General features: G+C 42.7%; 1 protein-coding gene across 13 annotated transcripts in view; it reads left to right on the top strand.

Moving 5' to 3' along the window:
- The window catches only part of CACNA1C (calcium voltage-gated channel subunit alpha1 C), a 662,670-nt gene that overhangs the window by 399,427 nt on the left and 239,049 nt on the right, over positions 1 to 24,194 (top strand). For all 13 annotated transcript variants that reach the window (XM_047867044.1, XM_047867043.1, XM_047867040.1 and 10 more), the window contains exons 4-5: positions 5,325 to 5,464; positions 12,534 to 12,673. In XM_047867044.1, coding sequence (XP_047723000.1) covers positions 5,325 to 5,464; positions 12,534 to 12,673 — 280 coding nt within the window. The remainder of the gene's footprint in view (positions 1 to 5,324; positions 5,465 to 12,533; positions 12,674 to 24,194) is intronic.

Genomic DNA, 24,194 nt, shown 5'->3' with positions numbered 1-24,194 from the left:
GGAAGGAAGGAAGGAAGGAAGGAAAGAAGGAAGGAAAGAAGGAAGGAAGGGAGGGAGGGAGGAAGGAAGGAAGGAAGGAAGGAAGGAAGGAGAGGAGGGAGGGAGGGAGGAAGGAAGGAAGGAAGGAAGGAAGGAAGGAAGGAAGGAAGGAAGGAGGAGAGAAGAACTGGAGGAACTAAGGTATTCCAGTTTCTTTATCTCCCTTCATTAGAGATAGTCGGGAGGCTGTATTTAGAGGTCAGATTGAATGGTACTTAAGTTATGAAACAATCTGGAATATAAGGTGTGCTGCTTGGCTCATTATTATTGTGTTTCTTGTCTTTGCACCTTGTACTGAGATGGAATTATATGACTGGGCTTCTCATCAATTCTGTTTGGTGTAGAAATCTTGGCAGCTTCAATAAATACACTTGCATAAATTTAAGTGAATACACACAGGCTCTCTTTAGTATGAATTCTCACAACTTGGCTGTTATATAGCAGATATGAGCTATACAGTGTTCAACACAGATGGTGGGCATCACCCAGCTGTGCCATACATGTGTGTGTGCAGAAATGTGCACACGTGTATAGACATGGCAGGCTCTCCATGGTTGTCCTTGTCCAAGGAGCTCTACCCTGGCATGGCTTCTGTTCACAAGGAGTCTGTGTTCTCCTAAAGCATAAATATGAATAATCTCTTTACTGAAGGATCATTTTATTATTAAATCTATTTGTATTTATAGTGATGCTCAGAACAATGAGGAAAGGAACTCTTTGTTCCTTTCTATGTTTTGGAATTTGACTGTGCCTTAGGCAGAACTGCAAAGACACCAGGGATTGGCATCCTTACTTGCCATAGAATTGTGAAGAGACTTCGGAAGTCCTCTACTACTTTGGAATTCATGTTCAGAGTTCCAAGAAAAACAAACAAACAAAAAAGCATTGAGTCCTCCTCTCAAATAAAATCTCATGAAGAAACCAGCTTATAAAGACAATAAACATCTTCCAGGCTAGTCAGGAAGAGATGGCTACTTCTTTTTTGTGTGTAGTCTCTGTCCACACCCCATCATATTGGTTCTCTGGACTCTTTTGAACTGTCAGGATCTCTGGACAACTTTGCATGTGGGTTAAAATGGCACTGGTCTGGTTCAAGGTGGTGGTGGGGTCAGTGAGCAAAGCCCCATATTCTCAGCCTTCCCTAGCCTGTAACTCCTCCCAACCAGCACTGTGTAAGCCTAGGGCTCTCTGCGGCATTGCATTTTTTTGATGCTTAGCTAGTTCTTTTATAGATGAGACAGACCCAGCAAAGTAAAGTGACTTACCCAAAGACACACACAAAGCCAGTGGTACCAGAATCAAGATTATTACCATCAAAAGATAATTGAGTCTCTGTCCTATAGAAGCTTATAATGTAGTTGAAAGATAGGATATGTGTACATGAAAAGATAAGTGGAAAACTAAGATAGCCTGTACTCACAAGTGTCTATTAGTTCCACAAGTGTTTAGAAGACATCATGGTTCCTGGGATCTGAGACTCTCTCTCCACTGAATTTTTCTAAATATTTCATACATGGGTATTGCCATGGACCCCAGCTTCCAGTGGTAGCGCTGATAAATGAGCAGGGAAGAGAGGAAAGAAAGGGAAAAGAAGATGAAAATGGGAATACGATAGGAAGAGAAGGTGACAGGAAGAGAGGAAGACCAGAGCATCTGAAAGGCCGAAGTCATCACACCTGCCCCAGGCAGGTAGGACTTCACCCATACTTTGGGGGAGGGGTCCTGAAGGAGCCCTGGGACTCCATTCTAATGGACTTCCATTCCAGCCTTGACGGTCAGAGAGTTTCCACGCCATAGTTTCTGTGGTCCATCCTCTCTTCTCTTTGACCCTTTTCAGCCTCAACACAGGACAGTAGGAGTGGAATCTTAGTCTGTTCCAGGCTGGCTCCCAAAGTTCCTGAGTTCCCAAAATCACATTAAAAAAAAGGGCGAGTTCACAAGCTGAATACTGTGCATTCTCAAAGAGCTCTGTGGCCCCTCAGCATTCGGGAGAGCACACAGCTCTGGCCTCAGAATTCAGGCAGGAGGAGGGCTGTGAAGGAGTGTGTATTCACAGGACCAGAGATGCTGAGATATCAGTGCAGCAAGAGGATGGTTTCAGACAAACTTTTGCATTTCTCTACTCCATTCATTTTTTCCCTTAGATGTTTCTATGGCAACACAACATATGTTTTGAAAGGATCAACCAAGCTGTTTCACTTGTTTATATTTTTGTTTCTTTCTTTCTTGGGTTTGGGGTTGGGGTGGGAATAACTTTAAGGGCATTCATGGAAGGAATACAGTACAGCCACCAGAGCACACACACTCAGCAGCACAGATGACTGCGTTCCAGACACTGCAGCAGGCACCTGCCCCTTCTCAGGATTCTTCATCCAGACCCCATCCTACTGGTCCCCTGTATCCTTTTCAGTTCTATCTCAGATCTTTAAACAACTTAGCATGAGGACTCTGACCTAGTTGTGTCTTTGAGAGATAAACAGGGACCAGTGAGATCCCTGGCACCCAAGAAGGCAAGATGAGATGAATGGACGTTTGGACCTAGAGTCAGGAAATCTGGTTTCCCATCTTCAGCATTTACCTCCCTGGCTGGGATCTTATCAGCATCCCGGTTTTTCAAATGAGGAGGTTGATTAGATACCCTGTAAGATTCTTTGTATCTCTCCAACCCTATGGCTTTAAGCAGAATCCTGTAACTTGTGCCAAGGAGGTGCATTCCCATGATGTGAAAGCACTTTCCTGGGATGAGATTGCCCCTTATGGAGAGGGGTTCCGGCCTCATCTCCCCTCTCTATAGTCTGCACACTTTCCCAGGGAAACCTCATCCAGGCCTCCCCTGACAGCCAAACTCCTCCTGAACCCCCATTCTGTATGTCTGATGACCAGTAGTCCCAACTAAATGTCCCACAAATGCTTTAATTCAGCAAGTCCAGAACTGCTGTCTCTCCCCTCCTGTCCCCCTCTGCAGTGAGAGGCATCACCATCCACAGTCACCCAAGTTAGAAACCTCAGGGAGGGGGGCAGTGCATTTCTTTCACTGCCTCTTCCCCCAACCCCTATATGCAACCAGAAACCAAATTACATCCTTCTGTCTCTCAAACCTACCTACCTACTTCTCACCAATCCCAATGCCTACCTTGGCTCAAGCCTCCATGATCTCTACATGGGTCACCTCCCCCCACATCCTCCCACCCCATCACCACCCTCCTTACATAGACCAGTGCCAGACTACAATACACATCTAACCCCATCATTCACTATCTCCTCAGTGTAGAATTCAAGCACGCAGGTGTAGCCACAAAACCCCTGGTCATCTTCCTCCTACCAACCTCTCCAGCCCCACTTCCTCTTAGCCTTCACTCCAGCCAATCAGATGCCTGTATTACCTGAGGCTCTACACACACACACACACACACACACACACACACATACCTTACACAAGTTTCCTCAGGTTGCACTGTGCCCTTTTGTAACATGCTTTCAACACTGTCCTAATAGATATTTTAACCCCCAAATCACCTAATTTTAAAAGACCAGAGGCTCCCACATACTACTATTGGTTCCTGGGTCATCTCCCCCACCCCATGCAGCCACATCCCCAGACCAACCTTATGATGCTGTAATGGGTAGTAAGTAAAACACAAGTCTGCCCCTGAGGTGCTCATTAATTCTGGATTCTCCATCCCCTTCCCACAGCTACTGCCTGATCAGGACCTTCATCAGCACATGAGCCAGTGGTTCTTAAACTTTTGGGTGCCTCAGAAACACCTAGAATTGTCTGCAATGCACATTTCCAGGCTCCATAGCCAGGACATCTACTTTAGTAGGTCTGGATAGGGCCCAGAATTCTGCATTTTTAAACTTTGCAACTTCAAACTGCTTCACCCAAAGCCGGACGCAGTGAAGCTGGCACTCACTCCAAGTCTAGTGCATCAGGGAAAAAATGGATGGGAGCACAGGCACATGTGTGGTCAGGCGTCTCCCCACAGAGCTATCCATTAGGCTACTAATGTCCCTGGTCTTGGAGCCCCCTCCCAGCAGGCAAGGCAGGAGGGGGTGTGCCTTCCCAGGTGATGCCCCCTCTCCACAGTGTGGGTGAGACCTGGAGGTCTTTGGTGAGCTCTGTCTGATCCAACAGAGGATGGGAAGATAGGTCTGAGGGTTCTGAGCCTAGCGCCCATTGGAGCCTGTAATCAGGCTTTCAACCTGTGGCTGAATGCCATGTGGACTGGTGTTTTGTGGCTCCAGTGTGAGATGAGCTGAGGCTCCTGCAGAGGCGAGCAGTGGAGCATGAAGGCATCCAGGCAGCCTTTGCCTGGTGGGGGCCATTAAGGCTATGCACTGGGAACAAGGTTGTGGGAGAAAGCAATTAGTGGTGAGGGAAGCCAGTGAATCAGCACAGAGTCGGCTCGCTCTAATTGAGCCAAAGAGTTTGTCCTGTTACGTGTGGGCTCCCAGGGACAGGAGCTTCATCCTTAAATGCAAAGCCTTTCTTCAAGATGGCAGAGGGAGGAAAAAGACTACTTCCCACCCTTGAAAAAACAGCTGAGCCTTTTCCCTTCACTGCCCCACCCCAGTGCCTGCCTCCATCCTAGAAATGCTGATTTTCTTGACTGATCTGGTCTGTGTCTTTGGACAAAGATTTTTTTATTTTCTCAAGAAAGACAGAGACTTCAAATTCAGGGTCAGTGTATATGAGCAGATTGGCTCTGTTTGAGCTGCTGTTAGATTTTCAGTGTCTCAACTTCTTTGTGGTTGTGTTTCTGTCCTGTCATTTTGGAGACCTTGATTAGCATACTCTCCAAGGCAGCTTCTGTTATCCTCAGGATTTGTCACCTCAGTATTGTAATACACTGTTCTTGTGGTCCTGTTCCCTCCTTTCTCAGCCGTGTTCTCTGTCCTGACATCATTTCCCTCTAGATCAAGACATTATGAGGTCTCTTCTGAGAAATGAAACATTCACTGATGAACTAAATAAGATGTTTCTCCAAAATGTGTAATTTTTCCACCACCCTAATATTTGCATTTTAACAGGGGGCATTTGAAGACTAAAAAAAAAAAAAACAAAAAACAAAAAAAAACTTAATGCCCAGTGGATTGGAGCTCTAAGGTTGAAACAGACTGTGGAGTTGGTAATCTGGTTTGGGGGTCCCACCCAGTGTCCCCCTAGATCCTACCACAGAGGGAACAGCATTCTCCTCCACCTGCTTGTGTGCTCTACTGGTTCAGAAGTTACAAACCCCCAATCTAATGACTATTTTTCTCTCTTTTCTATTTTTGTTTCTTAGGAACGAGTGGAATATCTCTTTCTCATAATTTTTACTGTGGAAGCATTTTTAAAAGTAATAGCCTATGGACTTCTCTTTCACCCCAACGCTTACCTCCGCAATGGCTGGAATTTACTAGATTTTATAATTGTGGTTGTAGGGTAAGTATAACTACCTTTCTCTATTCCCTCCCCTTACCCCTTACCATCAACAAATGCATATCTCCTTTTCCTTCTGTATTTGTATCTCTTTTTGGTTTGGTCACAGTAGCACTGGGCTCTAGGCAAGATGAGAGGATCTATTAAAAGTCACTTTGAATTCAGACTTTCTCCAAAGGGAAAAGATCTCTTACCTAGGAACACCTCCTTCACACACGCACATGCTCACACATGTGCACTCATGTGCACAGACACACACAGGAGTGGAATCTGAGTGCTTTTAATGAAACTCAGTGTCCTCCATGCAGCTGAGTCCTCTGCTTAAGGTCTTTTATTCTGTCTCCAACCACATCTGGCCCAACACCTCTTCAGACTGGTTTCCCTGCCACATCCCTGAGCCGGGTTAGTCCAGCCTGCCTGTGAGCATGGCAGTGGGGCGAGGCTGGCACACACCGTCCTGTAGATGCCTGCTCTCACCTCTTCAGTGGGCCTTGTCCAGGGTCCCAGGAAACAGGCTGCTCACGATAAAAGGGTGAGGAGAAAGCAGAGAACTATGAAGGGCCAAGGTCATGGGTGACCCAACTAGAGCCAAAAACGCCTTTCCCTAGAGGGATGCTTTGCTGTGGCAAAAGGTGAAGCAAAGTCAATATATGCCTTTAAAAAAAATAAAGCAATGTAAGCAATTGTAAATAAAATTTAGAAGTGATGATCTCCTTATCAAGGAATTAGTAACTTTGCAAAAAGATTCTTTATGAAATATTTGGGTTTTTAAATATTTATTTATTTTTGAGAGAGTGCAAGTTGGGGAGAGGCAGAGAGAGGGGGACAGAGGATCTGAAGGAGGCTCTGCATGGACAGGCTAACAGCAGTGAGCCCGATGTGGAGCTCGAACTCACGAACCGTGAGATCGTGACTTGAGCTGAAGTCGGATGCTCAACTGACTGAGCCACCCAGGTGCCTGTCTATGAAATGTTTGTCCCTAAACAGGCCTGCATGTGCTATGCAAAATGTCATTTACTAAGACGCAGTTCATGAAGTTCCAACCAGTCATCTATTTTGTGAGGGGAGGGCACCTTTACAGCAGATCCTACTTGAGGAACAAGCTGGCTTCTTTGAACTGATCTGCTATTACTCTGAACCCAGAGAGTGGTCACACAGTGGCCACCTTGCATTTTTACTCCCTTGGAGTTCTGACAGGCTTCAGTGTCGAGGTCAATATGTCATCAGGCTCATATCCCAGGAGCCTATTTTTGATTGATGCCATTTGTGCCATCCCAGTGAAGACATAGGTCCTTCTGGACTCCTCCATAGCACTCACTGCTCATTCTCTCATGGGACTGACTGGTCTTTCCTGCAAGAAATAACAAGAGAAAATCAAGATCATTTAGAAGTTATTTCCTTGTCTCTGGCCATCTGGATGGCTATTTGGGTTGTTTGGAACTGTTTTAGGGGTTTTCTTTGTTGTCTTTTTTTTTGTGCAGCCTATGAATGACACACTTTGGCCACATTAACATCAGGGCTATTTGGGTGACATGAGAAGCACCAAAGTTCTTGGAGTATTTGCCAGGAATAGATCTGGCTCCAGAGGACTCAGAGTGAGGATGCAGCTCTAAGAGATCTTGCTGCTTTTGTTCATGCCAGGATAAACAAAGAAGAACTGAACAAACACCTTGCATTAACTCAGTAAGCCATAGCAAAGGCCTTTGAGGTGCCTTGTTCCAAATGCCCCTAAATCCCTTCAAATTCAGTGTCTTTCTCTAGGCCTCAGGCCCCAGGGGACCTTTCACACATAGAAAAGAGCCCCAGGAATGAGATTTATCAGGAGTTGAGGGTGCCTGCAGGGACCAACTTTGTTTAGGCAGAGAAGCTACATGTTCTTCTCATGTTTATGGAAATGAGTTAGAGTTGAGTGCATACAGCGCTCTGCCCCCTTCATGGCCCTACCTACAGCATGGGAGGTGGAAACAAGAGGCACAGGGCAGACCTCAAAAGGGAGCCCTAGAGGGGCCTTGTCATGCAGTTGCACACTTGGTGACACTTGCTCGTCTTTTGCTGGGTTAGACCCTCGCCTTGCTGTTCCTCCCCATAAGCACAGAGGGCAGACTTTTTGTGGAGTCAGCCCAGGTTTCAGTCACATCTTCCTGGGGTCTAAGCCATGAGGCTGATGAAGAAGCCCCCTTCAAAAAGATCAGAGGAGGGCACTTGTTGGGATGCACACTGGGTGTTGTATGGAAACCAATTTGACAATAAATCATATTTTAAAACAAAACAAAACAAAACAAAAAGATGCCTCTGGTAGATTGTTTAGGCCACAGAAGTTATGATGCTGGTGGTTGCTGAGCCTGTGGTTCACCATGACCCTCTGGGCTTTTTCCCCATTGATCTCACACACGGACATATTTGACACCTAGTTTCTCTTCTCCAAGGGCAGTGGTCCCATGGGGCTCTCTGTCTAATCTAAATCTCAGCCTCAGGCACCTGGCTGGCTCAGTTGGTAAGTGTTCGACACTTGATTTCAGCTCAGGTCATGATCTCGTGGTCGTGGGATTGAGCCCTGTGCTGGCCTCCATGCTGGGCTTGGAGCCTGCTTGGGATTCTCTCTCTCTCTCTCTCTCTCTCTCTCTCTCTCTCTGTCTCTCTCATTCTCTCTCTCTCTCTGCACTTCCCCCACTCATGCTCCCTCTCTCAAAAATAAATAAACCTTAAATCAATCAACCAATCAATCAATCTATCTCTGCCCATTCTTCTAACTGGAAAAATCACACACACACACACACACACACACACACACACACACACACACAGCATAGCTCAACAACCTCTTTCAGCTGTACCTTCTTTTCCTGCCCTTTTTATAACATTAAATGGATATCCCTCTGCTTCCCTTATGTCTCCTGGGAAGTATCTACTCCCTGGGCTCCTCATCTACAGCTACTTAGGGGAAGGTTTCTTCTGCCCTTCTACGATCAGAAGGGGGTCTGCCTGGCCCTGGAGACAGGTGGGTGTGCCTGCCTGCTGCCTGAGTGCCAGGCTAAGATCTGCTCTCTCATTTCTGCATTGCCATGCTGGGGTCCTGGGACAAGAGGCATTTCCTTCCCCCCCACAAGCCGGTCACATTTCCTTCCCAAAGTGGAAGAGTTTCCTTGGTACAGTGCAGAGGTGGGCCTACTAAATGAAAGTGGGGAGGACTTCAGAGGCCTCTCCCTACCCAACCCAGGGACCTCGGGATCTTCACTAGATCCCCTGCTCAAGACACTCTACTCCAGCCACAGGGGCTTTTGTTCCTGTCTTCCTCCCAATATGGTGGCCCTGCTCTTCTGACTCACTGGGCCCTCTAGAGCCTCATTGTTCTCTTTTAAAAAGCTCCAATGTCCAGCTAGGAAACTGCCAGACACAACTCCTGGAGAATTCTGCCCCCACCCCTGACCAAGCATCCACATCTGAACCCAGCCCTTAGGGACAGGTAGGCACAAAGCAGTGGTTTGGGCTTTACAGTGCCTAATCAAGGAAAACACACCAGTCCCTACAAGCCAAGAACACCTCCTAGACCCATTCCTGAATTTTCTACCCCTTAAAAATTAAAATCAGGCACTTAATAAAGTGTCCGCATCAAGTTGGGACAGGGAAAAGAGAAAAAAGTTGTCTAACCTCTGTTCCCTTCAATGAATAATATTTTGTGAACAACTTGTACTCTAATAAGCATATTGCTTTCTTCCAGGAAATACTAGGAACCAAATCTGGTTTGGATTTAGAATGCTGTTTGACAAACTTGCAAACTAGTCTCCATTTTCTAAGATTTCAGTAATCTAGACTTCAGTGGAAAGAACATTTCTCTGCAGAGAAAGAAGCCCGCTCCCCTCATCAAGGCAACTCTGCCTGGGGTTCAGGATGTCACCAGCTAACATATGACACCATCAAATTGCCAAGCTGAGCTGAAAGAATCACAGGACCAAGAAAGACTTTAGATGTGGTCTGGTCAGTGTTGTCAAACTTTTTAGCTGCAGAACCCATTGTTAAAGCCTTACTCAAAGGCCCATGAAAGCCACTGTGTTCCAGCCACTTTTCTCTGGCCTTGCTGTCCAAGATATCCCCAGGGGATCCATGGAGCACAGTTTGGAAATCCTTAATCTAGACCAACTCCCTCAATTGCTGGGCCCTGCCTGGATTTGAGTTTCTTCAAAGCTAGGCCCCTAGCTGCAGCCTCCCCTGTTTTCAGATCTAGTTCCCTGGGGCATGAGTCATTTAAGGAGCTCAAGCCTATTCCTCAAGAACAAAGTTGCCCTGGTCTTCAGTTCAGGCCAGATGTGGGGACCCAGTCTGATACCTGGGCTTCCCCCTGACCCCAGGCCATGACCAAGCACACACTCTACTGACAGTGAATCGGTGGTCATCTCTAGTACAAAGGACAGAAATTGCCCTGTGTGTCTTTTCTTTCCCCTAATTTTCTTGGTCACCACAAAAAGCCCAAGATTCCAGGTTCTCATTCCCACATGGTTCTCTGCATCTTCTGACCCCTTCTCCCTCTCCATCCCGCTGAAACCTTTCCACTGTGCCCTCTGCTCCCCACAAGCCATCGCCCATTCAGGTGTCAGCAAACATTTTCTATAAAGGGCAACATGCCCATTTTCAGCTTGCAAACCACGTACTCTTTGTCCCAACTATTCAACTTTAGTGAGAAAACAGCAATAGACAACAGCAATATGTAAACGATGGGTGTAGTTGAACTCCAACAAAACTTCATTTACAAAGCAGATGGCCCAAGTGCTGCCCTAAACCCTCAGCTTTGTCTCTGGCCTCTCATTTAACTCCCTGACTCCCCCCAAGAGTCCTGCCTCCCTTGCATTCTCTCAAGAGATTACCACTCTCTCCCAAATGCCTTGTTCCACAACCCAGAGGTCAGGAGAAGGGCCCTGTGTTTCTCTTATTTCTGCTTTCAGATGGCTACCCCTCCCCTTCCCTAGCAACTTCCAGTTTTAATGTGTGTGATCAGACCCTTCTACCCCTACTTCTCCTTATGGGATCCTCTGTAGGCCTCTATGGGACTCTATTCCTTGAAGACATGAGCTCTTGGTTCATTCCCATTCTCTCTAAACTTAGTATTGCTACTGTCCCTTCCAGTAGCTTCTTGGTTCCTTGATATCTTCCCCACCCAGCGACCCTGACTCCATCCTGACTCCAGCTGCACACTCCCATGGTTATAGCCACTATCCCTGCCATAAGTAATAACTGAGCCCTCCCCCATAACGTCAAACCAAACATCCCACTCTGTAAACAATACCACCCATATTTCCAGCTTATTCCCTCTTGCACTTTGACTCTGACAATCCATTCACCCTGTCCCATTCTCTCTGTTCCTCCGCCCATTGTGTCCAGTCCTCCTTTTAACCAGCTTAAATGCCCAGCCCATCATAATCTCTCACTACCATGTACAGTCAACTTCCTCATTTTTCTATTCATCTACCTTGCTCATTTGGAAAAACACCAACCACAATCAAATACAACTAGATGGAGATCCATCTGGTACCTGAAGCTATGCCATTGAAAGGGGTAGAGAAACTTAAAGCTGAGCTGATGGGTTTCACTTTACATTCATGACCACCAACTTCAAATAGGTCCTTGATGATATCTGGCAATCCTACTACATGTGCCTTCCTCATTCACTCTTTGCTATCTTTGGTGATTCTTTTATACCTTTGCCTCACCCTTCAAACTTCCAGTACCCACTCCTCATTTGCATTTTCAGCTGATGACCTTGCTCCCTGTTTCCCTGAAAAAACAGGTGCAATCAGGATAACATCTGTACCGCTATAATGTGCCCTCCTACTAGAACCATGATAAACCATCCCTTCTCCTATCTAGGGCCAATACCCCTCAGGGTACATGAGATACCTTCCTGCCTACTGAAGGGTATCAATCCTTCCAGTAATTATTCCCTCACTTCTGCATTGCCAGATCACCTGTCTCTGTTACATAACTCCCATCACATATAAAAATGTTGCTGTATCTCCCATTTAAAAGCAAACACTACTTGGGGCACCTGGGTGGCTCAGTCGGTTGAGCGTGCGACTTCGGTTCAGGTCATGATCTCACGATTTGTGAGTTGCAGCCCCACATCAGGCTCTGTGCTGACAGCTCAGAGCCTGGAGCCTGCTTCGGATTCTGTGTCTCCATCTCTGCCCCTCCTCTGCTCATGCCTCTGTCTCTCTCTCTGTTTCTCTCAAAAGTAAATAAACATTTTTAAAAAATTAAAGCAAACACAACTCTCTTGATTCCACACCCTCTCCTGTAACCATCTTTTTTCTTCTACCACCTTTGACAGCAAAGCTCGTCAGAAGGGTTGTCCATACTGTAGCCACCAGCCACATGGCCACTCAGCACTAATCTAGAAAGTTTCAATTACATATATGGCTCAAATTTGTGGCTTGCATTATAGTTGTGTTAGAGCTGTCTCAAACTTTTCTTGCTGTCTTCTCTTGAACCCATATCTATTAGGCATTGTCCCCATCACTCCACCAAACAGATGTTTCAAAGTCTAAGTGGTCTGCACGTTACTAAAGCCAGTGGTCTGTTTCCCATCCTTATATCCGCAGCACAAAGCCAGTTTCTATGCTATCATTTATTTGTGCCCAGTTTAAATCAAAAGGGAATTGTTAGGAGTAAGAAAGTAAGTGGGGAGGAAAGAGGATGCGGTTCCTGGCCACATGAGGGCCGGCTTTATGAATCCTGGAGTGGGGAGAGGACACCACAAAGGGACAGAGGCACTACTGCAAACTTTAGTGGCTTTACACTTCTATGCAGGCCACCTAGCTTATACAAAGCCATTTGTGTTCATGCACAACTTTATGACTACAAATGGCCTGCCTATCCCCACTCAGACCTTTCTAGGCAGTGGATATGTCCCTTGGGTGATACCCACACTGAGGGAATGTCATCTTATGATGGTCACAGTCCCTTCCCCCCACACACCTTGGCACTGGTTCCCAGGCTGGAGGCACCTGCGAACTCTGCTGTCCCAGGCTTCCTTCAGAGAATTCAGAGTCTGACAGCTCCTTCTCCTCTTCTTCTCTTCTAGGCTTTTTAGTGCAATTTTAGAACAAGCCACCAAAGCTGACGGGGCAAATGCTCTAGGAGGTAAAGGAGCTGGATTTGATGTGAAGGCACTGAGGGCATTCCGCGTGCTGCGCCCCTTGCGGCTGGTATCTGGAGTCCCAAGTAAGTAAAGCCATTATTCTTGTTTACAGTGTTATCTTGTCACCACCCTCTGCTTTCTTTTGCTGAATTGCCCGGAGCACTTTGCAAAGAAAACTGATTTCATATAAATGGAGGGGGCTTTTCTTAAATGAATTCCTTTGCTTTAAAGAACCTAACTCTGATATGAGTCCATTAAGACACACTGTGGTCCCAGCTCCTGTAAACACCTGGAAAAAATCCACAGCAGTCACGCAGCCAAATGAAGACAGCCTACAACAGAGAAAGCAATCCCTTGGCCATCTGAGCAATCCCCTCAAGGCCCTGGGCTGGTAATTAAAATACATTTTCAGCAAAGGAGCCAGGTGAGCAGAGAAGGCTAATCCGCAAGGCTCGCAAGGTATTTTAGCCTATGAGATTATCTCTACTTTCTGTATTTTTCCAAAGAACAATCTGAAAAGCATCAGTGGATGTTCAAAAAAGTTCTGTTTGCCATTTCTCTCAACCCTTTCCTTCTTTCATGTCAAATGGGACATTTCCGGTTTCAGAAGCCCTATTTATGGACAGGCTACCTGTCTTTGTAGAACTGGTTTTGCCAGAGGGTGGAGGGTGTTTAGCTCTCTGAATCAAGCAAAAGGGCTTCAGAGAGATATTGTCTATTGTGTATCTGGATAGCAGTCACCTGGACAGCTCCTCTTCAAGCTCTTCCTCCAGAAGCCTATCCCACCCTGGATGAGCCCCAGGCAACTAACACAGCAGCTTTGGGCACCCAGCTTTGCTCCAGCAAAGCCCAGCCCAAGTTGTTCCTTGGGGTTAAGTGAGCTTTCCAAGAGCTCCTCTTTCCACTCCTCCTTGATGAGTTGGTGGGATCTGAGCACAATTGTGGACTTGTGTGCTGAGATTTTTCCCTCTCAAGTCAGCTCCATCATCTGGCCCATAACTCAAGGTAAAGGAGGTCCCTAGGACTGGGCTGAAATCAGACTAGCTTAGAGGTGGGAGCAGGGGACAGGAAAACAAAGAGGTCCTCTGAACACAACCTTTACCATACAAGTGTGAAGGACCTTATTGTAACCTGTTCAATTCTTTCTGTACATGCACAGAAGAGTGAAAAGATCTTCCCAAAGTAACTTAAGTAGCCAGCAACAGAGCAAGACTAGAACCAGATGTCCTGATTTCCAAACCAGCTCTCTTTCCCACCATACATACAACTTCTTGTAAAGGATTAACTAGTGTATAACTCTTGATTGTCTTAGACTTTTACACGTATACTTGATCCCTTGAATTACATTCTAAGCCCTGGAAGCCCAGAATTCTTCCTTATATTATCTCTGATTCCTGCACAATGCCTACAGTGGTCTCGGTAAAAGGTAGAGGAATTTACTGGATAATTGAAGGTAAGAGTTAGACTATTTTCTTTGCAGTGGGACCTCCTAAGTAAAGTTTGTGGCCTGTCTTAAATTCAAAAGTGAACATGGAGCTAAGCCACATAAGCACGTTTAGAGCAGAGTCTTTCTACTTAACCATTATAGGGTATCTAGGAATGGAAATAGTATCCAGTTGACTCTTGAACAATGTGCAGGTTAGGTGTGCTGACACTTACCTTGTGCAGTTGAAAATCCACATAAAACTTTTGACTCCCCCCAAAACTTCACTGCTAATAACCTGTTGACCGGAAGTCTTTTGATAACATACACAGTTAACACATGTTTTGTATGTTATATATATTATAAACTGTATCATACAATGAAATAAGCTAGGGAAAATAAACTGTTATTAAGAAAGTCATATGGGGGCACCTGGGTGGCTCGCCAGTTAAGTATCTGACTCTTGATTTCGGCTCAGATCATGATTTCATTGCTCAGTGGTTCGAGCCCTGCATTGGGCTCTGCACTGACACTGTGGAGCCTACTTGAGATCGTCTCTCTCCCTCTCTCTCTGCCCTTCCCCCACTCATGCTGTATTTCTCTCTCAAAAAATAAATAAATAAAGTTAAAAAAAAATCATATGGAGGGGCACCTGAGTGGCTCAGTTGGTTGAACATCTGACTCTTGATTTTGGCTCAGGTCATGATCCCAGAGTCATGGGATCAAGCCCTGAGTTGCATTCCTCACTGAGCGTGGAGCCTACTTAAGATACTCTCTCTAGGGGCGCCTGGGTGGCTCAGTCGGATGAGCATCTGACTTTGGCTCAGGTCATGATCTCGCAGTCTGTGAGTTTGAGCCCTGCATTGGGCTTTTTGCTGACAGCTCAGAGCCTGGAGCCTGCTTCGGATTTTGTGTCTCCCTCTCTCTCTTCCCCTCCCCCACTCATGCTCTGTCTCTCTCTCTCTCTCTCTGTCAAAAATAAATAAACATTTAAAAAATTTAAAAAAAAAAGATACTCTCTCTAGAATCATGAAAGCAGGAAGGGAAAAAAAAGTCCCTCACATACAAGGGAAGACAGATCAGGTTTGCAGCAGACCTATCCACAGAAACTTGGCAGGCCAGAAAGGAATGGCAGTATGCTGAATCAGAAAAATATGCAGCCAGCAAGGCTGTCATTCAAAATAGAAGGAGAGATAAAAAGTTTCCCAGACAAACAAAAATTAAAGGAGTTTGTGACCACTAAACCAGCCCTGCAAGAAATTTTAAGGGTGACTCTCTGAGGGGAGAAAAGATGAAAAAATATAAATAAATAAATAAATAAATAAATACCCAAAGCAACAAAAGATTAGAAAGGACCAGAGAACACCACCAGAAACTCCAACTCTACAAGCATCATGATGGCAATAAATTCATATCTTTCAATACTCACTCTAAACGTCAATGGACTCAATGCTCCAATCAAAAGACATACAGTAACAGAATGGATAAGAAAACAAGATCCATCTATATGCTGGTTACAAGGGACCCACTTTAGACCTAAAGACACCTTCAGATTGAAAATAAGGGGATGGAGAACCATCTATCATGCTAATGGTCAACAAAAGAAAGCTGGTGTAGCCATACTTATATCAGATAATCTAGACTTTAAAATAAAGACTGTATCAAGAGATGCAGAAGGGCATTATATCATAATCAAGGGGTCTATAGACCAAGAAGACCTAACAATTGAAACATTTGTCTGCCAAATGTGATAGCATCCTAATATATAAGTCAATTAATCACAAACATAAAGAAACTCATCAATAGAAATACCATAATAGTAGGAGACTTCAACACCCCACTCACAGCAATGGACAGATCATCTGATCAAAAAATCAACAAGGAAACAATGGCCTTGAATGACACACTGGGCCAGATGGACTTAACAGATATATTCAGAACATTTCATCCTAAAGCAGCAGAATATACATTCTTCTCCAGTACACATGGAACATTCTCCAGAATAGACCATATACTGGGACACAAACCAGCCCTCAGCAAGTACAAAAAGATCGAGATCATACTGTGCATATTTTCAGATAACAACGCTATGAAACTCGAAATCAACCACAAGAAAAAATTTGGAAAGGTAACAAATACTTGGAGACTGAAGAAAATCCTACTAAAGAATGAATGGGCTAACCAAGCAGTTAAAGAGGAAATTAAAAAGTATCTGGAAGTCAATGAAAATGATAACACCACAATCCAAAACCTCTGGGATGCAGCAAAGGCAGTCATAAGAGGAAAGTATATAGCAATCCAGGCCTTCCTAAAGAAGGAAGAGAGATCTTAGATATACAACCTAACCTTACACCTTAAGGAGCTGGAAAAAGAACAGCAAATAAAACCCCAAACCAGCAGAATACAGGAAATAATAAAGATTAGAGCAGAAATTAATGCTATCGAAACCAAAAAAACAGTAGAACAGATCAATGAAACCAGAAGCTGGTTCTTTGAAAGAATTAACAAAGTTGATAAACCACTAGCCAGTTTGATCAAAAAGAAAAAGGAAAGGACCCAAATAAATAAAATCAAGAATGTAAGGAGAGAGATCACAACCAACACAACAGAAATAAAAAACAATAATAAGAGAATATTATTAAGAGATATAATAATATTATAATATTAATTATATTATAATAATAATATTATAATATATATTATATATTATTATATTATATTTAATATATTATATATAATATATATTATTATATATTATATATATTATATATTATATATATTATTATATATTATATATATAATATATATTATATATAATATATTATAATATAATAATAATAAGAGAATATTAATAAGAGAACAAATAAGAAGATATTTGCAAATGATTACATGCCAACAAAATGGGCAATCTGGAAGAAATGGACAAATTCCTAGAAACATATACACTACCAAAACTGAAACAGGAAGAAAGAGAAAATTTGAACAGACCCATAACCATTAAGGAAATTGAATTAGTAATCAAAAATCTGCCAAAAAAACAAGAGTCCAGGGCCAGATGGCTTTCCAGGGGAATTCTACCAAACATTTAAGAAAGAGTTAACACCTATTCTTTTGAAAGTGTTCCAAAAATTAGGAATGGAAGGAAAACTTCCAAACTCTTTCTATGAAGCCAGCATTACCTTGATTCCAAAACCAGACAGAGACCCCACTAAAAAGGAGAACTATAGACCAATTTCCCTGATGAACATGGATGCAAAAATCCTCAACAAGATATTAGCCAACTGGATCCAACAATACATTAAAAAAATTATTCATCATGACCAAGTGGAGATTGAGATGCAGGGCTGGTTCAATATCTGCAAAAACAATTAACGTGATTTATCACATCAATAAAAGAAAGGACAAGAACCATATGATCCTCTCAATAGATGCAGAGAAAGCATTTGACAAAATACAGCATCCTTTCTTGATAAAAACCCTCAAGAAAGTAGGGATAGAAGGAGCATACCTCGAGATCATAAAAGCCATATATGAACGACCCAACACTAATATCATCCTCAATGGGGAAAAACGGAGAGCTTTCCCCCTAAGGTCAGGAACAAGACAGGGATGTCCACTCTAGCCATTGTTATTCAACATAGTATCGGAAGTCTTAGCCTCTGCAATCAGACAACACAAAGCAATAAAAGGCATCCAAATCGGCCAGGAGGAGGTCAAACTTTCACTCTTCGCAGATGACATGATACTCTATATGGAAAACCCAAAAGATTCCACCAAAAAACTGCTAGGACTGATTCATGAATTCAGCAAAGTTCCAGGATATAAAATCAATGCACAGAAATTGGTTGCATTCCTATACACCAACAATGAAGTGACAGAAAGAGAAATCAAGGAATCGATCCCATTTACAGTTGCACAAAAAACCATAAAATACTTAGGAATAAATCTAACCAAAGAGGTGAAAAATCTATACACTGAAAACTATAGAAAGATTATGAAAGAAATTGAAGAAGACACAAAAAAATGGAAAAAGATTCCATGCTCCTGGAGAGGAAGAACAAATATTGTTAAAATGTCGATACTACCCAAAGCAATCTACATGTTCAATGCAATCCCTATCAAAGTAACACCAGCATTCTTCACAGAGCTAGAACAAATGATCCTAAAATTTGTATGGAACCAGAAAAGACCCTGAATATCCAAAGCGATCTTGAAAAAGAAAACCAAAGCAGGAGGCATCACAATCCCAGACTTCAAGCTATACTACAAAGGTGTAATCATCAAGACAATATGGTACTGGCACAAGAACAGACACTCAGATCAATGGAACAGAATAGAGAACCCAGAAATGGACCCACAAACATATGGCCAACTAATCTTTGACAAAGCAGGAAAGAATATCCAATGGAATAAAGACAGTCTCTTCAGCAAGTTGTGCTGGGAAAACTGGATAGTGACATGCAGAAGAATGAACCTGGACCACTTTCTTACACCATACGCAAAAATAAACTCAAAATGGATAAAAGACCTCAATGTAAGTCAGGAAGCCATCAAAATCGTCAAGGAGAATGCAGTCAAAAACCTCTTTGATCTTGGCCACAGCAACTTCTTACTCAACACATCTCTGGAGGCAAGGGAAACAAAAGCAAAAGTGAACTACTGGTACCTCATCAAAATAAAAAGCTTCTGCACAGTAAGGAAACAATCAGCAAAACTAAAAGGCAACAGACAGAATGGGATAAGATATTTGCAAATGACATAATTCAACACCCAAAAAACAAATAATCCAGTGAAGAAATGGGCAAAAGACATGAATAAACACTTCTCCAAGGAAGACATCCAGATGGCCAACCGACACATGAAAAAATGCTCAACATCACTCATCATCAGGGAAATACAAATAAAACCACAATGAGATACCACCTGACACCTGTCAGAATGGCTAACATTAACAACTCAGACAACAACAGATGTTGGCGAGGATGCGGAGAAAGAGGATCTCTTTTGCACTGCTGGTCGGAATGCAAACTGATGCAGCCACTCTGGAAAACAGTATAGAGGTTCCTCAAAAAACTAAAAATAGAACTACCCTACAACCCAGCAATTGTACTACTAGGCATTTATCCACGGATACAGGTGTGCTATTTCAAAGGGACACATGCGCCCCCATGTTTATAGAAGCACTATCAGCAATAGCCAAAGTATGGAAAGAGCCCAAATGTCCATTGATGGATGAATGAATAAAGAAGATGTGGTATATATATACAATGGAGTATTACTCAGCAATCAAAAAGAATGAAATCTTGCCATTTGCAACTACATGGATGGAACTGAAGGGTATTATGCTAAGCAAAATTAGTCAGAGAAAGACAAAAATCATATGACTTCACTCATATGAGGACTTTAAGAGACAAAACAGATGAACATAGGGGAAGGGAAACAAAACTAATATAAAAACAGGGAGAGGGACAAAACAGAAGAGACTTGTAAATATGGAGAACAAACTGAGGGTTGCTGGAGGGGTTGTGGGAGGGGGAGTGGGCTAAATGGGTAAGGGGCATTAAGGAATCTACTCCCGAAATCATTGTTTCACTATATGCTAACTAATTTGGATGTAAATTTTAAAAAATAAAAAAATTTAAAAAAAGATTCTCTCTCTCTCCTTCTGTCCCCTCCCTTACTCACATTCTCTCTAAAAAAAAAAAAAAAACACCTTTTTTTAAATACAAAATTAAAAAAAATCATATGAAAAAAATACATTTATAGTACTGTTCTATATTTATTGGAACAGTCTGTGTGTAAGTGGACCCACACAGTTCAAACTTGTGTTATTCAAAGGTCAACTGTATATGATGGCCAAGATCCAATTTCCTCTCTGTGAAACCTAAATTCTTTGGGTTTTCTTCATCAATCAGGCATAACTCAATAGATCAAAATCAAGGAATGAGAAGGAGGATGAGAATAATTCTGAACATGATTTTAAGGAGATTAATATGATGGTGCAGTCAGTGTGTCAGTGACAGGAATTATGAACTGATTCCAAACTTTGGACATAAAAAATCTTACCCTCTTATGTATGTGCTTATTAGGAGCCCACAATTTCAGAGCATTGTTCTCAGTATGAGGACATATCATAAAGAATAAATACGTTTATTTCACTTAGGAATTTGACAGTCTAATAAGAGTATATCAGTCAGCTTTTGCTGTAGGAACAAACAATCCCAAAGTCTCAGTGACTTAAAACCAGAAACATTTATACCTGGTCATGTTACATGAGGATGTTGATCAGTTGCAGTTTTTCTGGGCTCAGCTAGGCTCTGGGTTTGACCGGGTTCTGTATGCTACTTCATTCCAGAGCACAGGTTGAAGAAGCATCCAGCCGGTAGGCCATGTTTTTCTCATGGCAGAGAGGGCAGATGCTCACAAAGGGGGCAATTAGCTAAACCACACATGCATATTTTAGGTTTTTGCTCAAATATGACTTATATCATGGCTGCTCACATTCTAGGGGCCAAAGCAAGTCACAGTGCTATCTTTGTCCCAAAGATAATGTGACACAGAAGTATACTGTACCTATAGAGAAGTTTGGGTGAATAATTGTGAATGAATAGTACAATATAACACAAAGAAATTGAGGAGACTGTTATTAACAGAAGTAATTACAATAATAACTCCAGTACAGAAATTCTTAATTAGAGATGCATATGGTTGAGAGTCACTCATACTTCAGTGCATTAAAAAGGAAAATTAGATTAGATATAGTAGCTAGGATTCCATTATAGAAGAAGCTTCCTAAAGAAGGTGTCCCGTCTCCATATGCATTTAATTCATGGTAGAACTGTATTGTGATGGTCAGAAAATTCCTTGGAATTCCTTGGAATTCTGTCATCAAGAAGAGGAGGACATGATATGATACCTCAAATATAAGGCCCTCATATTACCTGCTATGTAATCCAGTAAGATTGTCTTTGTCATTAAAGATGATCACACTGAGATGGTTTTGCAGTTGTGGGCAGGCTTGCAGGTGGCTTCAGGCTTATGCATAGGGCTAACACCTGTGTCTTGTTTTCCATAGGTCACCAATAAAAACAAAGTAGCTCTTTTTGGAGCTTAAAGAAAGGGCTAATCCAGCCTGTTACCCTTTCTCACTGGAAAAGTATCTATGTGACGTTTAAATAATAAAATGTGTAGACCAAGGTGAATAAGTGCCCATGCTAGTTTGGTTGATATCATCCAGGAAAATGTCAGCAATATCTCCTACCACTACAAACCTAGACAAATACCTCCTTCTTCCATTTCTTAGAACTTTTGGGCGTCTTCTTTTACACTTCAGCAGATCTTCTCCAAAGAGTTGCCTCTGTCTGTTGATTCCAATTCTTGTCTTCTTGATCTCTCTTAAATCCACACCAGCCAGGCTGTCTCCTCCATTACTGCAATAAAACATCTCTTGTCAAGACCACTAGTTATTTCCACATTACTGAATAGCATGGTCAGTTCTCTGGTGCCATTGTACTTGACCTAGCTGCAGCATTGAATACAGCTGATCATCACTTGTCATCACTTGGCTACTGGAACACCATTCTTTCTCAGTTCATTTGCTTTTCCTTATCAGAATGACTTGCTGATTTCTCATCTTTTTAACATTGGAGAGCTACAGGCTTAATCCTCAGACCTCTTCTCTATCTCAGGGACAGTTGGTTCCAGGTTTTCATTTCCAGCCTCATGGCATTAACTATCACTTATATGTCTTCTAATAACTATATATCACCAGCTCAGACTTCTCCTCTAAACTCCAGACTTATATGCCTACCTGCCCACTCCATTCCTTTAATTGGATGTCTAAGCATCTTGAACTTACCACATCCATAACAGAACTTCCAATCGTCCCAAAGTCTTTCCTGTCTTGGTAAATGTCAACCTCATCCTTCCAGTTACTCAGGCAAAAAATCTTGGACTTATTTCTTCCTCTCACCCTTTGTATCCAGTCCCTCAGGAAATCCTATCAGCCATCCCCTCAAGAAACTCACTGTTTCTTACCACCTCCAATGCCAGCCACTGACACCTCTTGACTGGATTATTATAATAGCTTTCTAACTGGATTCTCTGTTTCCATCTCTGCCCTTTGCCACAGCTTAGTCTTAACACTGTAGCCAACAGCGTCTTCTTAAAATGCAAGTCCTTGTAAAAAAAAAAAAACAACAACAACAACAAAACAAAAAAGCCCCAAAAAACAAAACATGTCACCACTTTGCTCAGAAACCTCCAAGTCTCCCCTAACTCACTGAGTGAGAGTCAGAGTCCCACAGAGGCCTACATGGTCTCACCCCTCTCCCCCTCTAACCTCATCTCCCTGCACCCTTCCCTTCTGTCCCTCCTTGCCAGCCTCAGTGACCTCCTGCCGTGCCACCAACATTCCAAACCCACTACCATTATGGGGCCTTTGGGTTTGATGTTCCTTGTGTCCAGAATGCCCTTCACCCATCCCTCTGCTGGTCTGGCCTGCTCACCACCTCCAGTCTCTGCAGAAATGTCATCTTACCTGAATGCCTGCTGTCCCCACCCATGTTAGCAACCTTACATTTCCTGTGCCCCTTACCTGCCTTATTTTTCCCACATCACTTGTCACCATCTGTCACACTATTTACTTACTGCCCCTTGCCTCATGAGAATATAACCTCCATGAGGACAACTTTTGTTTGTTTTATTCACTGCTGTATCCTCAGCATCTGCAATGCCAGATAAGTCTTTGTAGAATGAATGGCTGGCATTGTGCAGGTGTCTCACGGCCAGTGCTACACACAGCAGTTACTAAGAACTAACAGGCTCCTTAAATGATGCTAATGCTAAAAGGCCTCCCATTTGTGAGCTTATTTAGCATTTCCAAAGGGTGTTTGTTCTTCTATCTTATTTTATCCTCATGACAGCTGTGTGATATGTGGACATACACATAGGTGATATGTAGATAATGTGTTATTTCTTGTAACAGGTAAGTTGGATGATTTGTGGAATATGTAACTCTAAATCCAAAAAGTTATTATTATTTTTTAAATGTCCATATGTGTATTAAATGTCACTGAAATCTTAAGATCACAGATTATGGAATGAGAGAGATGATTGTGAGTCTACAAGTCATATATTAATTTGTTCAACAAAACCTACTGAGTGCACATTTGATATAAGATTTTGCTAGCCATTACAGCATATGCAGAAATGATTCCAATGCCAAGTATGTTCTCAAAGAGACTGAAATGTAGAAGAAAAGATGTTCAAAGAAATGATGGTATGGAACAAAAATTGGAGAGTGCTCTCCCCCTGCCTCAGGAAAAAAAAAAAAAAAACGCTTAAGATGTGATCAATTCTGTGACATGTATGCTTTGGGGGTTCTATACTTTTGGGAGTGGGGATAAAGAATCAGGAAGACTTCTTGGAGGAGGTAGCATTTGAGATAGATCCTGAAGGGTAAGTAAGAAGGAGCATTCTAGAAAATTATTAAAAGTAAGGAGAATAACTGTGGCCCTAGAGTTATAAACAGTAAGGCTGTAAGTTTTCAGAGTTGACTTCACTATGGATGTAAAAATTAGTTGACTCTTTCAGTGAAATTCTGTGTAATCAAAATATTTGTCCATTTTGTTTCATCAAGACTTCCACAATTAAGAAAATCACTTGCCACTACTTGTGAGGCCTCACTTACCCACAGCAGGATTACTGTGAGGCATGCATATTGTACCAAAGGATAGGCCATATGGAACAATAAACGTTATACAATGAATGTGAACAATAACATGGAGGGTTATGATTAAATATTTGCAATGTATATAAAAGTTCATTTGTCTGTGGTAATTTCCTCCTTTCCATGTAATATCATATGCCCTGCTGGAGAAGAACTTTCAGGAGTAGATTGAATAAAGGGAGCAGACAGAGAGATGGAGGAGAGAAAGTGGTTTTTTGATTTTTGAGGTCTTTGGCAAAAACTCTCAGCAGCCAACTGGACTTGATGGAGAGGATTGAACAGTGACCTCCATGCAAGACCAGCCTTGGAAAACAGTATCCATTCACCATGAACATTTATTGAGCACTTTCTGTAAGCCAAGCACTAAGTAAGGCCCTAAAGACACAAAGATAAAGAGGATACTATCCCCATCTGTTAAGATACTTGAATGCTTTAGAGACTTTTTATGGGG

This window comes from Prionailurus viverrinus, chromosome B4 (assembly GCF_022837055.1).
Source record: "Prionailurus viverrinus isolate Anna chromosome B4, UM_Priviv_1.0, whole genome shotgun sequence".
In the NCBI taxonomy this organism is placed as follows: Eukaryota; Metazoa; Chordata; class Mammalia; order Carnivora; family Felidae; genus Prionailurus; species Prionailurus viverrinus.
This window is presented reverse-complemented; position numbering and strand designations above follow the sequence as displayed.